The sequence below is a fragment of the Brassica napus genome, chromosome A7, assembly GCF_020379485.1.
Source record: "Brassica napus cultivar Da-Ae chromosome A7, Da-Ae, whole genome shotgun sequence".
Classification (NCBI taxonomy): Eukaryota; Viridiplantae; Streptophyta; class Magnoliopsida; order Brassicales; family Brassicaceae; genus Brassica; species Brassica napus.
Window position 1 is genome coordinate 13,615,063 of NC_063440.1, and position 12,614 is coordinate 13,627,676.

The 12,614-nt window shown below is 37.0% G+C and overlaps 1 protein-coding gene across 3 annotated transcripts; it reads left to right on the forward strand.

The window, feature by feature from the left end:
• Positions 1 to 1,275: 1,275 nt before the first annotated feature.
• LOC106358284 lies at positions 1,276 to 8,803 on the forward strand. 3 transcript variants are annotated; one of them, XM_013798032.3, is made up of 15 exons: positions 1,276 to 1,542; positions 2,361 to 2,855; positions 2,925 to 3,165; positions 3,627 to 3,922; positions 4,369 to 4,551; positions 4,703 to 5,461; positions 5,580 to 5,677; positions 5,781 to 5,831; positions 5,914 to 6,002; positions 6,383 to 6,841; positions 6,932 to 7,006; positions 7,175 to 7,245; positions 7,330 to 7,387; positions 7,475 to 7,691; positions 7,777 to 8,803. In XM_013798032.3, exons 2-15 carry the CDS (start codon positions 2,458 to 2,460, stop codon positions 8,370 to 8,372), a joined length of 3,591 nt encoding a protein of 1,196 aa, XP_013653486.1. In that variant the 5' UTR covers positions 1,276 to 1,542; positions 2,361 to 2,457; the 3' UTR covers positions 8,373 to 8,803. The 3 variants fall into 3 exon arrangements, with proteins under 3 accessions (XP_013653486.1, XP_013653485.1, XP_013653487.1); XM_013798031.3 differs by having other exon boundaries at positions 1,277 to 1,542; positions 5,772 to 5,831; XM_013798033.3 differs by lacking the exons at positions 1,276 to 1,542; positions 2,361 to 2,855 and having other exon boundaries at positions 3,140 to 3,366; positions 5,772 to 5,831.
• The last annotated feature ends 3,811 nt before the right edge of the window (positions 8,804 to 12,614 follow it).

Below are 12,614 nucleotides of genomic sequence, written 5' to 3' on the forward strand. Positions count from 1 at the left end.
TATTCGTTTTATCTAAAAATTATCTGCTACTTGATCACCATCTTTTCTGTTTTTATTTGTAGATATCGTTATGCTCTAATTAATAAATGTATCAATTCATTTCAAATTTGATAAGGAAGAAATGATAAGAAAACTAGAGGTTGTGTCATTCCTTATCAAATTTGAACTGGGGACTTCTGACAAAATGACATTTTTAATACAAATATAAAATTTTAATACTAAAACAAACATGTTCAAACATTTTTATTCAAATATAAAACTTATTTTTAAAAAATCTAGTGTTATTGAACTTGTTATTTGATAAACTCCTGTGAAATCCATTATTATTAAGAGTATGTTTAGTTGTGAATTTTAAGATTATTCTAATCATTTTAGAGTATTCGGGTGAAGTTTAAAAAAAAAAAAATCAAAGCTCAGAAGTTTAGATTAGATTCTTGAATGATTTAACAAAAATCATAGTAAATTTTCAGTTCACCTAAAATTATTAAAAATCAAATCAATATTTCTAGATTGAATACAACTCCTAAAATTGTAAAATCAGTTTTTTTTTTTTTTACAGATTTACACAAAATTTTATTTACTATCCAAATCAAGGTTCTTTTTTTTAAACGTCATATTATTGTTTGCTAGACTTGTTATCCCTCCCTATTCAAGTTGTACCATTGAGTGATATCTACTGTGAATGGTATGTGATGGTTAGATTATGTTTTGACACATTAAAACATTGAAAACCTACCTACAGTTATCACCTATGTATTATCTTCATTACTTTACAGATACAAAATCTATAAAAATCCGGAATATTCATTTCAACACAAACACGTATCACTAAAAAAATCTTGTAATTTTACTATTTTTTCTCAACAATCATGGATCAAATTACCTTAATCAATCTACCAAAAAAAAATATATATACACTAAATATTATTACATTTGATTATATTTTTCTTTTCATTGCTTTTTTTTTTTAAGAAGGCTATATTTTTCATTACTTGTTTTAAAAATCTGAAAGATCTTGAATATAATAAGACTTCTCATCTATAGAAGTACTCAAATCAATCATAAATAGACATCTTTATAATATCCAGCCCCCCTAAATATATTCAAATAATGTAATAAATAACTTACTCTATAAGTTCACTGACTAAAAAGAGTTGCAACTCTTGGTAAAAAAACAGTATAAATCGAATCCCTAGATTAGTTCTCTTCTCTATCAAAACACACAACAATTTCGTCATAATAAGATTAATCTGTTTAACAGTAAAATCTGCCAGAGAGGCACATATCTTTGATCGGAGTCGTATTTTACCAATCTACCCTTACCTTCTCACCTTAGAAGGCGAATGTATTGGTCTACCTCAGGGGTTATACGACGGGTAAATACGTAATTTCGCGTTTCATCGCCGATCAAAAACACAGCAACGAAAACGAAGCCTTCGATCTCTCGTCCTCCTCCTCTCATGGCCGTTGCTCCAACGTTATTTGATTTCGATTTTCGAGCTCTTTACGGAACGATCTAATCTTCGCTTTCTCTGATTCGAGGTACGGGTGATTCGGTTCTTCAGTCTTCGAACTTCAATCCGGATTCTAGGGTTTTGATTTCTGGTGAATTGTTGTTGCTCGTTGAAGATTGTTTCTAGTTCAAATTCTTATAATTGATTCAGTTTAGGGCTTATTATTGGTAATTGAAGTGTTATTATGTTGAAAATCATCAATCTTTAGGTTTGATCAGTTTCAAATTTTTACTTAGAGCTTGCCATTGTGCTAAGTTCATGAATCTATTTACTTACTAGACTCTGCAGATTGGCTGTGATTTAGGCGTATTTCATCTGGATATTATCATATTAGTAAGGGGAATAATAGTTAGCATCTCTACTGCTTAAAGGTTTAAATTTTTGTGTAAAATTGATGATTTGATCAATCAATGTGTTCTTTTATTGGTTTTAGTTCTTAACTTGGTATAGATTAGTTATTTTCAGTATTTAGGATAAGATGGGTTTTTGCTATTTTGTTATGGATATGAGCATGGCTCTTGCAGTTTCTGGCTTAAGTTCATAATGAATATATGCTTAGGAAGCTTAAGGTACGCATTGACTGCTTGAAGAAGTCAAATTTATCTGAAACTACACATAGATTCTACCTGTGTTTGTATTTTGGGTCTAGATATTGGAGTTGTGTTTCTGCATATGGCTTTTTTAAGAGTTGGACTGTGGTAATCAAATGATTCACTTGACTCCCTTGATTATTTTCATGTTTAAGTTCGACATGAAACATGCTGGGATTTGTTTGTCTTTCAAGTATTCTCATGGCAAAGACTTGTTGGGTTTACTGATGTTTATGTTCGGTTTGTCACATTGCAGGTGCACGCTAAATACATTATCTGAGAGCTGAATAATTAGCATTTATATGCTACGGCTTGTCATAAAGAAAACCTAAAGACTTTCGAGGGCTGAGGGAATGTCAGCACCTGGGAAGTTTGATTATTCCTCCGCTGCGCTAGATAGGCCTCCATACAGATCGAACTTTGGTGCACAGATGGAAAGATCAAGTAGCTTTCGTGAGTCCATGGAACATCCTGTCCCATCTCATCCAAACATGTTGAGGGGCACTTCACCAATAGCACAAACCGATGTAACAAATTTCTTTCAGTGTTTGCGTTTTGATCCTAAGGTGGTTGCCGCGGATCACAAGTCTATTCGTCAAGGCGACTTTAAGCGGCATGCTAATCTTGCTCTTGGAATACATGAAGATGAGTCTCCTAGTGTAGCTCTGAAAGGGAAGTTAATTCCATCTCCTATACCAGAAGAGATCAAAAGACTAAAGGCTGGTCTGCGCGAAAATAATGTCAAGGCCAGGTAGTTTAACTACCACAAGTTAGTTATGTTTGAAGTACTCTTTTGTCTCATTTACCCTTTTTGTCACAGGGAGCGCGTAAAAATTTTCAACGAAGCTTCTTCTGTATTTAACAAGTTTTTCCCAAGTGTGCCTACAAAGAAGAGGTCTCGACCAGGAGGGTATTCTGGTGAACGCTTGGTATCAGGATCAGGCCTAGGTAAAATGGGCATTCAAGGTCAGACCCTGGCTGGTGGTTTTGAGCTTGACCCGCAGAAGTTGGATGAACGGCCTAGAACTGGCGTTCCAAATAAGCGAACACGTACTTCCGTGGTAATTCCTGACTCTTTTTTGACAAACCTCCTTTAGTGAATAATGTATTGCCCGTACCGAGTGGTTTGTTGCTATACTGCACTTTCGTGTCTGGATTTTTATTGCATGCTTCTGGTTACTGGGACGGTGGATTGTTTGAACAAGTTATTGGTGAAAAATGGGCACTGGTCACCAATTGTAGTTTTGGATAAGGACCGTAAGGTATAGAAACTTTGTTACTTGAAGCAATTTGCTACCAAATGTAGTCATTTTCATTTATGTTGAATTGCATGAAAATTTAAGTGTTAGATAAAGGAATGCTATGACCTGAATATATTTGATACGATGAAACTAACTGTTTTAAATTTGATAGAAGTGTGTAAAAATTTGCATTTGATGTTATTTTCTAAATTTAGGGTTTTATAACAAGTCCGTCATTGTTGCTGCTCAAAAACCTTTAATCTCTTTATTTTGTGGTGCAGATGGATGTTCGAAGCAATTATATTGTTCGACAGTCAGCTGTTGTAGACAGAGATAAGGAAATAATGCGGCCGGCAAATCATAATGCAGTTCAGGGTGAAGATCGAACTTCAGCTGGTATTGATGGTTGGGAAAAGTCAAAGATGAAGAAAAAACGCTCCTGTATTAAAACGGACTTTCATCCTAACCTGGCTTCAAGTAAAGTGGTTGATGGTTATCGAGATTTGAGGCAGGGCACACAACAGAAGCCAATGTGTGACTCCCGGACGAGATTGAATGGTGACTCGAACATGTCAAGGTATGACCTGTTGCATACCATAGCTTTTTGGTGCAGTTTTCAGATACATTGTCCAATGCTGATGCTTAGTATTCTCTTTTGTTGATTGTTGCCATGTTCTCAGAGTTACTTTGCTTAGATGTACTTAGCTAGCATACATTATTTATCAGGAAAATAAGCATAAGTGCTAATGTCATGAACTTCTATTAATTGCTTTCACTCTCTCTTTAGCTGCATGATTGATTAGAAATGACCGTGATTCAGATGATTATCTAATCTATTGAAGTGGGGCAGATTATGGATTCAAGGGTTTAAATTATTCTGGGATCCTTCCACTTGATCTAGTTGATAACTTTATTGTGTTTTACTTACTTTATTTTCTCACCTCCTGTCGAGCAGCTGGATTCTGGTTACTTTAATGGTTAATCTATAAGTTAAAGTCTCCCGTTTTTAAAATATATGTGTAGGCAAGCGGCTGCTAATGGAACTTCTGGATATAGTAGGTCTGATAACCTCGCTCCGCAGACAAGCTTGGCTGGGCATTCTCCACGGCCAGGGCTCGATTCTGATCATAGTTCTTTGTACATTGAGAAGAGAGAACGCTCCATTGGTTCAGATAAGGAAAGGGTGAATCAAAGGGCTGTCAACAAGTATGTGTTATACCCATAATCACACATTTTAAATCTTTTGTATCAATCACACTCACCTTTGATTATAAGATTTCAGTTTACCATATCATCTTCCTGATGTTTTCTCTGATCATTGTTCTATGTACTTATTACTCTGTTGTGTTCTTTGAAGGTCCAATATTCACGATGAGTTCAATTCGTCAAGTCTGGTTTCAAACACAAAACCAAATGCTTCAGTTCGTGGACCTAGATCGGGATCAGGGTTACCTCCGAAACTGTCTCCAAGACTCCACAACACTCCATCCCCAGGTGACTGGGATATCTCCGGCTGTACGAATAAGCCTCCACAATTGTCAACCCCGCTTACACATCGGAAGCGCATGACATCAAATCGGTCGTCGTCACCACCTGTCACTCAATGGGCAAGTCAAAGACCACAAAAGATATCCCGTACAGCAAGAAGGACGAATTTAGTACCGATTGTTTCTAATAAGGATGAAGCCTACTCAGATAGTATTTCAGATGGTGGCTGTAGTGAAAATGGGTTTGGATTTCATAAACGCTCGCCAGCTGCTTCTCCTCAATTGAGACTGAAAGGTGAAAACAGCTTCTCCACAGCAGCTCTGTCAGAAAGTGAAGAATCTGGTCCCCCTGAGATCAAGTCTAAAGACAAGGGGAAACAGTCTGATGAGGTTGATGGGAAAGCTGCACAAAATATCCCGAAAGCATCCTTCCCTGGTTTACAATCAAGAAAAGGTAGCAAGCCTGCTTCTGGTGAAGAGACTGGGGATGGTGTGAGAAGGCAAGGAAGGACGGGCCGTGGCTTTTCTTCCACAAGGTCTCTCAACCCAATGGGAGTAGAGAAACTTAAGAATGTTGGAACAGCGAAACAGCTGCGCAGTGCAAGAACTATCTTGGACAAGAGTGAAAGGTAGGGGCCGGGCCGTTCTTATTTTACACGTAGTATCTAATTTTCTTTGTTATGTGTTTGAAATTTTCTTGGATTCCATGTTGTTTATCTCATAGATTTATTCGTGAATTCTTTGCAGTAAGTTGGGTCGTCCACCCACTAGGAAACTGTCTGGTCGCAAGACTTACGAACGTCAGAGAGCTACGGCAACAAATGCTTCACCACTAGATTTTCAAGGTAAAATAAGTTCAGTCTAAAACGAATTTACTCTTTTGTCTGAATATATATTTGTTTTTTCCCCTTTATTTTGTGGATTTATTACGTTTCTTAGCCGGTTCAAATGATGGCCATGAGGAGCTACAAGCGGCTGTTAACTCAGCAGTAAATTTTGGTAAGATACTGTTTTCTCATTGACTTTTAGGTTGTATACTCAACTTTTGTTTCTAGACTGAATTGTCTTGTCATCGTTGCAGCTCAGAACTTTCCCAACTCTTTCTGGAAGCAAATGGAGCGCTACTTTTGCTTTATATCTGATGATCATATCAATTTCATGAAACACCAAGTAACACTTTTTACTTCATTCTCAGATATCATAGTTATGGATTTGAAAGATATATCTTTATTGGGTCATAACTATTCACACCTGACATCCTGAATTAATACTGTAATAGTCTAGTTCGTTACATTTTTGCTATGAGGGAATTAGGGTTTGAATTTATACTTAGAAATGATTACACCATGCGTTGCTCCCTACGTATATAGCTGCACCTCTCTAATGTAAATGTTAAGGAAACAGTAAAATTCCAAATAAGTAAAAAACGGCGTCAAGTGTCTGTTAGATTTGTTAAAAAATATGTGATTTGGTAAAATATCAAATATTTGTGGCGTTACGGAAGCTAATCGGAGCTCTAAGCATACTGTCTTTTCCCCCCAAATTTTCAGGGAGAACTCTTCTCCATGGGTCCCTCCTCACCCGTGCTGACATCCTCTGACTTTGATAGCCGTGATTTATATCCTGAGGAACTTGCAACTAGCAGTGTAGATTCCAAGGCTTCTCCACTTTACCATAGATTGCTATCAGCTTTGATTTCGGAGGACTCGATGAGTATAAATGAAGATGTACATGTTGATGGATTTGGGGCCATACATGATCTTGATGAAGACTCAGAATTCAGTGTTCTGAATGATAATGGATTTAGAAACAATGATGATTATGAATCAGAAGATGGTGCGTCTGCAATTCTGTTCAATGGCTTTAATAAGTCGGCCTACTACCACTGCAATGGCAAAATTCTAGATCATTCACCCATTGACTTCTCAGACATTCCGTATGATAAATTGGGGATAGATGAAAAGATTTATCTGGAAGCTCAGTCTATTGGAATATCCTTAGAACCAATGGTATAAAGTCTAGCACCCTCTTAGCTATCGAGAAACTTGTTACTGCTATCTACTTTTTTTGCTGAAGTTTCTTGCACGTGTTTCTTACAGCCTAGTATCTCAAACGTGGAGGAAGAAGGAATCATTGACGAAATAAAAAAGTTGGAGGAGGCCATCTGCAAGGAGGTCTCTTTTCTCGTCAAATATTTGATTTTATTGTGGAAGCCTAGTATCTGGCGTTTCTTAAGCAACCGTTGTAACAAAAAGACAAAAAAAAGCAAATATGTGCATGTCCCATGTTTTCTCCTCCCCAGAAAAAATATAATTTTGATGTTCTCTATGTTATCTTTTCAGGGTTGTAAGAAGAAAGAGATGGTGGATAGGCTACTAAAATCTGCCATAGAGATGAAAGAAATTCAAGAGAGGTATGAATTTTTCCTTACTCCGCTTTTTGTGGATTTGGATTATGATCTGACGGTTTTTGATCTGTATTTCGTTCCTTTACATAGGGAGTTAGATCAGCTCGGTTATGATAAACTCATTGAAAGGGCATATGAAAAGAGCAAGGTAAAACTGACTGTCCCTGAAATAGTCTCATTGCTTCAACTCCAAGGTTCTTGGGTTGGTAACTCCGTCTCTCGTTTCTTTTTACAGGCAAGTCGGCGTCATCACACAGTTGTTGGAAAGAATTCAACTAACAAGATATCAAAGCAGGCTGCATCGGCTTTTGTTAAAAGGACGCTTGAACGATGCCGTCAGTTCGAAGAGACAGGCAAAAGCTGCTTCAGTGAGCCTGAAATCAAGGATATGTTCATTGCCCGGTTGTCATCAGCTGAAGATCCTCTTGCGGATGATAATCCGTCGACTTCAAGTACGATCTGTTTCCTATAAGAAATCTCTTTTAAAGTAACGTATCCGCTCGGCTAACTTGTATTCCTATGCCTTTTCCTTGACAGCACCCATTGTTGGCTCACAGCCAAGCTCTTCTTCGTTGGCACGCATTGGGCAGGACTTGGAGAACAACTATGCCAATTGTTCTGATGTTGTACTAGAGCAAACGACAAGAAGAGAAGATACAGCATGGTCCAATAGGGTGAAGAAGAGAGAGTTGCTGCTTGATGATGTTGGTATTGGGGCACAACTCTCGAGCAGTACGAAGGGAAAGAGAAGTGAGAGGGACAGAGATGGGAAAGGGCATGCTTCATCTAGAAGCGGGACCAATAAGATAGGCCGGCCTTCCCTGTCCAACGACAAGGGTGAAAGAAAACCAAAGCAGAAAGCAAATCAGATATCTTCATCTGTTAGGACCCCGGAGCAACCCAACGCGCCATTACCTGAAGCAAACGGCGAGCATGATAATTTGGAGGAGGATACAGAGCCGATATTCGACTTCTCTCAGCTGCAAATACCAGATAACTTAGGAGGTCCGGAGTTTGATGCGCAACCAGGTGACATAAGCTCCTGGTTTAACATGGATGATGACGATGATTTTGATATTATGGAGCTTGAAGTACCAATGGATGATCTCTCAGGGCTGAATATAAAGTTATGAGGTTACTTAGCCCCTCTTATCTTTATATATGTATAGTCTTGGTTGGTTATACTAGTTAACAACAAAAGAAAGGGCAATAAAGGTAAAAGAAAAAGTTTTGCTTCTTTGGAACGCTGGGGAATGGGTTTTAGCTCCAGAAAATTAGGATATATATAGATTCTTACTTCTTCTTCTTAGGGCTTCTTTTTTGTTTTTCTACATTTGACGAGTTTACTCTGTTTGAGGGATGATTGTAGTTAAAGCTTCAGGCTGTAAAAAGCTTTTGTGGCAGGAGTGATGTTGTAATGATATATACAAATATAAATGGAGGGTCGTTTTCTTCTTTAAATCTTTGTTTTTTTTTCCCGTAGTTTTCATAACCTCAGAACCAGTACCTTATCTGTACATAGATTTTATGCTTCTTAATAAAATTCAGTTCCTCCTTCCATTTATGTAAAGTTCATTTGAGCTCCTATAACAAAGATGCATCACCATTCTTATACCTACACTCATTCTGGTAGCGCAAGGGATTGATTTAAAACTGGAACATATTCTAACCACACTCACTGTAAGTCTTCTCGAATATAACTGTTTCAGGGTCACCAAATGCTCTGTAGTTTATGATGCCTAACACACATTTTTCCAAGAATAGTACGATTGTCTTACAAGAATAGTAATAATGGCAATGAATCTCAAGGCGAAACGTGACGGGCAAAATCCGTTCATTTCAGATTTCGTATTCAGCATTTCTGCTCATCCCTACTTGAAACTTGAAAGTGATTAATTAAGATTGATAAGTTTTGTAATAAATGTTCCAATAATAATAACAGTTGACGAAAACTAACTAAATATCAAAACAGAGATATTATACAATAATAATGTCGAACAAAGTACATAAATATTAGCTTTATAGAATTATACAATATCTAGCATCAAATTGCGAAAACATCCGAAGACACAAAATATGTTGTTTGAGTTTTCAAATCAACTACAATACTCCTCTACTAGCTTAAGATCCGCGCAATTAAACGGAATGAATGTTATATATGAAAATAATTTTTATGTTACTATTTACTTGCATCCATTTACGTATTATGTATATAATTAAATTAGAGTAATTACATAAATCAAAACAATACATCTTATTTATTTACGATACTTTTTAGTAAATAAATCAAAATAATTATTTTATTTATTTTATACGGTATATAACTAAATTTAAATGACATGGACATAGATATATAGTATATTTTAATATAAATATTTATCATTAAGAATTCATACTCATGTGATAAACACAAAATTTCTAATGTGCGATTTTTTGAATGCAAATTTCAAAATTAAAATATTAAGGTTTCAATACTTTTTCAATACAAATTTCAAAAATATCATATTTAAGTGTTTTCTATGTTATATAGTTTAATTTCAATAAAAAATTTGAAATTATCATATTAATATATAATATGAATGTCTAGTAAATGTGACTTCATATTTATACGATTTATGATCATTTGTATCTTGTTATTACCAAAAAAGTTAAACCATTGATCACAAAATTTTAGTGTGAGACATTTAACGTTTTTAATAATTTATAGTCGTTTTAAAAATTCAAAATATAACATATAAGAAAAAAAATTAATTTTGTATATTATATGGTTAATGTGGTTGTTTAATATCTTTTAATAATATAAAATTAAATTAAAAAAAGCTAAGATACAAAAATTATTATCAATTATTTATTATTCATAATCATTAATTGTTATATATATGTTAACAATATTAGGTAATTTCGTAGCTTTTATTTAAGAAAAGTGCGAAAATATTATTTTGTATACTATTTGTCAATTTAATACTTAGTTTAATAAAAAGTATAATATAAGTTAAGATAAACCAACATATTTCTCTAAGAATTCTGAATTTCATTTCATGGTGACACGTGGCTACAAACAATGTTATAATGTTTCTCAATTAATATATAAGAGATTAATCTATGTTACACTTTTTCATGATGATTTTTGGCCTTGTTGGTTTCAAGATTTAAATTATCTAAAAAAAAGTAAGATTTAAATTATCTTTTAAAATTTATTGCACCATCACGTATATATATAGATACGACGGTGGTTAATATTATAGATCGACTCATATACTTTTTTTTTTGAAACACAAGACTTATATTAATGCAAACTTTGAGTTAGGTATCAGTCATAAAGACTTCTTCCCCAACCAAACATTGTTTAGCAAGCTTATCAGCTGCTTTGTTCAATCCTCTTGGGATCCAGGTGAAAGAAATAAACTCAAAAGAGCTAGAAATACTAAACACATCTGAAAGAATTCCGTAAAGCTCCGGGTGTGCTTCTCGTGAGTTGAGGGCTTTGATTAACTGAGCACAGTCAGACTCGCATCTGATCCTTCTGAGTCCCAAATCTCTGCATCCAGACAGAGCTTCTCGTAGAGCCAATCCTTCTGCAATCAAGGCAGAGCCAACAAAACGACAAGGCTTGGTGAATTCCGCTGTTCCTTCCGGTGTTTTAACCGTCCATCCTAGTCCAGCCGTGAGGTTCGTCGCTCTCCAAGCCGCATCAGTATTCAAGACAGAGCAATTTGGTTCTGGCCGGGTACGAGGAGGAGTCTTGCGGGAAGGTGGGGGCGTTTTATCCTGACAGCTCGTCCACTCTTTTGCCGAGGTAATAGCTTTGGTGAGGCACACTTCTTCAGTTATTGACTTTCCTTCAAATACTAAATGATTCCTGGCACACCAGATTTGCCATAGGATCCAAGGTGCTAGCTGGCCAGAGGCAAGCCCTATTGGAGGCAAGCAAGGTTTTCCACATAAGATCAACCATACACTCTTCAAATCTATCCATCCGCTGACCTCACAAGCCACTGCAAAGGGGGCTAGACGCCAGACCTTCTCAGCATATGGGCAGTGTAGAAACAGATGATCTATAGATTCCAGTGTACCACAACGCTTGCACCTACCATCAGAAGTAATATTTCTTGCCATTAGAGTCTCTCCCACTGGTATGGCCTTTTGAAATAATCTCCACAGGAACATTTTGATCTTAGGCGAGATATGTAGGTTCCAAACACCCTTGAACCAGTGTAGTTCATCTACTTCATTCTCCTCTAGTTCCTCTGTTCTCCTTTTTATGGCTGTATGATACCCAGACTTTGTGGTATATTCACCATTCGGTGTGCTCAGCCAGATTTGTTTGTCGGGAATCCCCACAACACTCGGTACGATAGTCTTGATAGTTGTTTGCCACTGTGGTAGCAGGTTCCTGATTTTCTCCTCATTCCAATCCCTTGTGTTGTCAATGAAAAGGTCTGCGACTGTCAGGTTTGCCGAGATCTCCGTTGGTGGTCCCATAGGCCTTTGTTGGGTTGAAAGGCTAAGCCATGGGTCTTCCCAAATCCGAATTGAGGCTCCGTCACCTACAACCCATCCCAAATTTTCTTTCAGCAAGTCTCTGCCTATTAGTACCCCACGCCATCCGTGAGAGATTGCTGATTTTTCGGTAACCTCCATGAAGCTTTCCGAGGGGAAATACTTCCCTTTCAAGATCCTTGACAGCAAGAGCCCAGGGTTATTATATAATCTCCATCCCAATTTTCCCAAGAAGGCATCATTCCACGCTTGGAAGTCTCTAAAGCCCAGTCCTCCAATGGCTTTTGGTTTTGTCATTTTTTCCCAAGAGGTCCATGCCATCTTGTGTTGTCCTTCCTTGTCATCCCACCAGAATCTTGTAATTGCAGCTTGGATCCTTTGGCACAGCGAAACTGGTAGTTTGAAGCAGGTCATCGAGTATGATGGGATCGGTGAGAGCACACTCTTGATCATAGTCAGTTTCCCCGCCTTAGAGAGGAATCTATTTGACCAGCTTGCCGATTTTTGCTTGATTTTCTCCACCGTGGAAGTAAAGAGATCCCTCTTTTTTCTCCCAAAGATTTCCGGTAAACCGAGATACTTACCAACTCCTCCTTCTTTCTGTATACTTAGCTCATCCTTTACCCGCTTTCTCAAGTCCGCCGGTGTTCTTTTTGAGAAAGAAATAGAGGATTTGTCGGTATTGATTGTCTGGCCCGATGCTTCTTTATATCGCTGCAGGATGGAGTTTAGAGCTTGGCTACTGCGCTTGTTTGCACGAGTGAAAAACATAGTGTCGTCGGCAAAGAGTAAGTGATTGACTTGGGGGCATGCCCGTGCTACACTGATTCCTGTCATGGAACCCTCTTCGCTTGCTCTGTTACAAAGTCCCGACA

What these genes read in the sequence shown, in the direction of transcription:
- LOC106358284 (XM_013798031.3), top strand. Translation starts at nt 2,458, where the DNA reads ATGTCAGCACCTGGGAAGTTTGATTATTCCTCCGCTGCGCTAGATAGG. An exon ending in GGTGACTCGAACATGTCAAG is followed by an intron (nt 3,923 to 4,368) that starts GTATGACCTGTT and finishes ATATATGTGTAG; the next exon opens with GCAAGCGGCTGCTAATGGAA. An exon ending in TTCACCACTAGATTTTCAAG is followed by an intron (nt 5,678 to 5,771) that starts GTAAAATAAGTT and finishes TACGTTTCTTAG; the next exon opens with CCGGTTCAAATGATGGCCAT.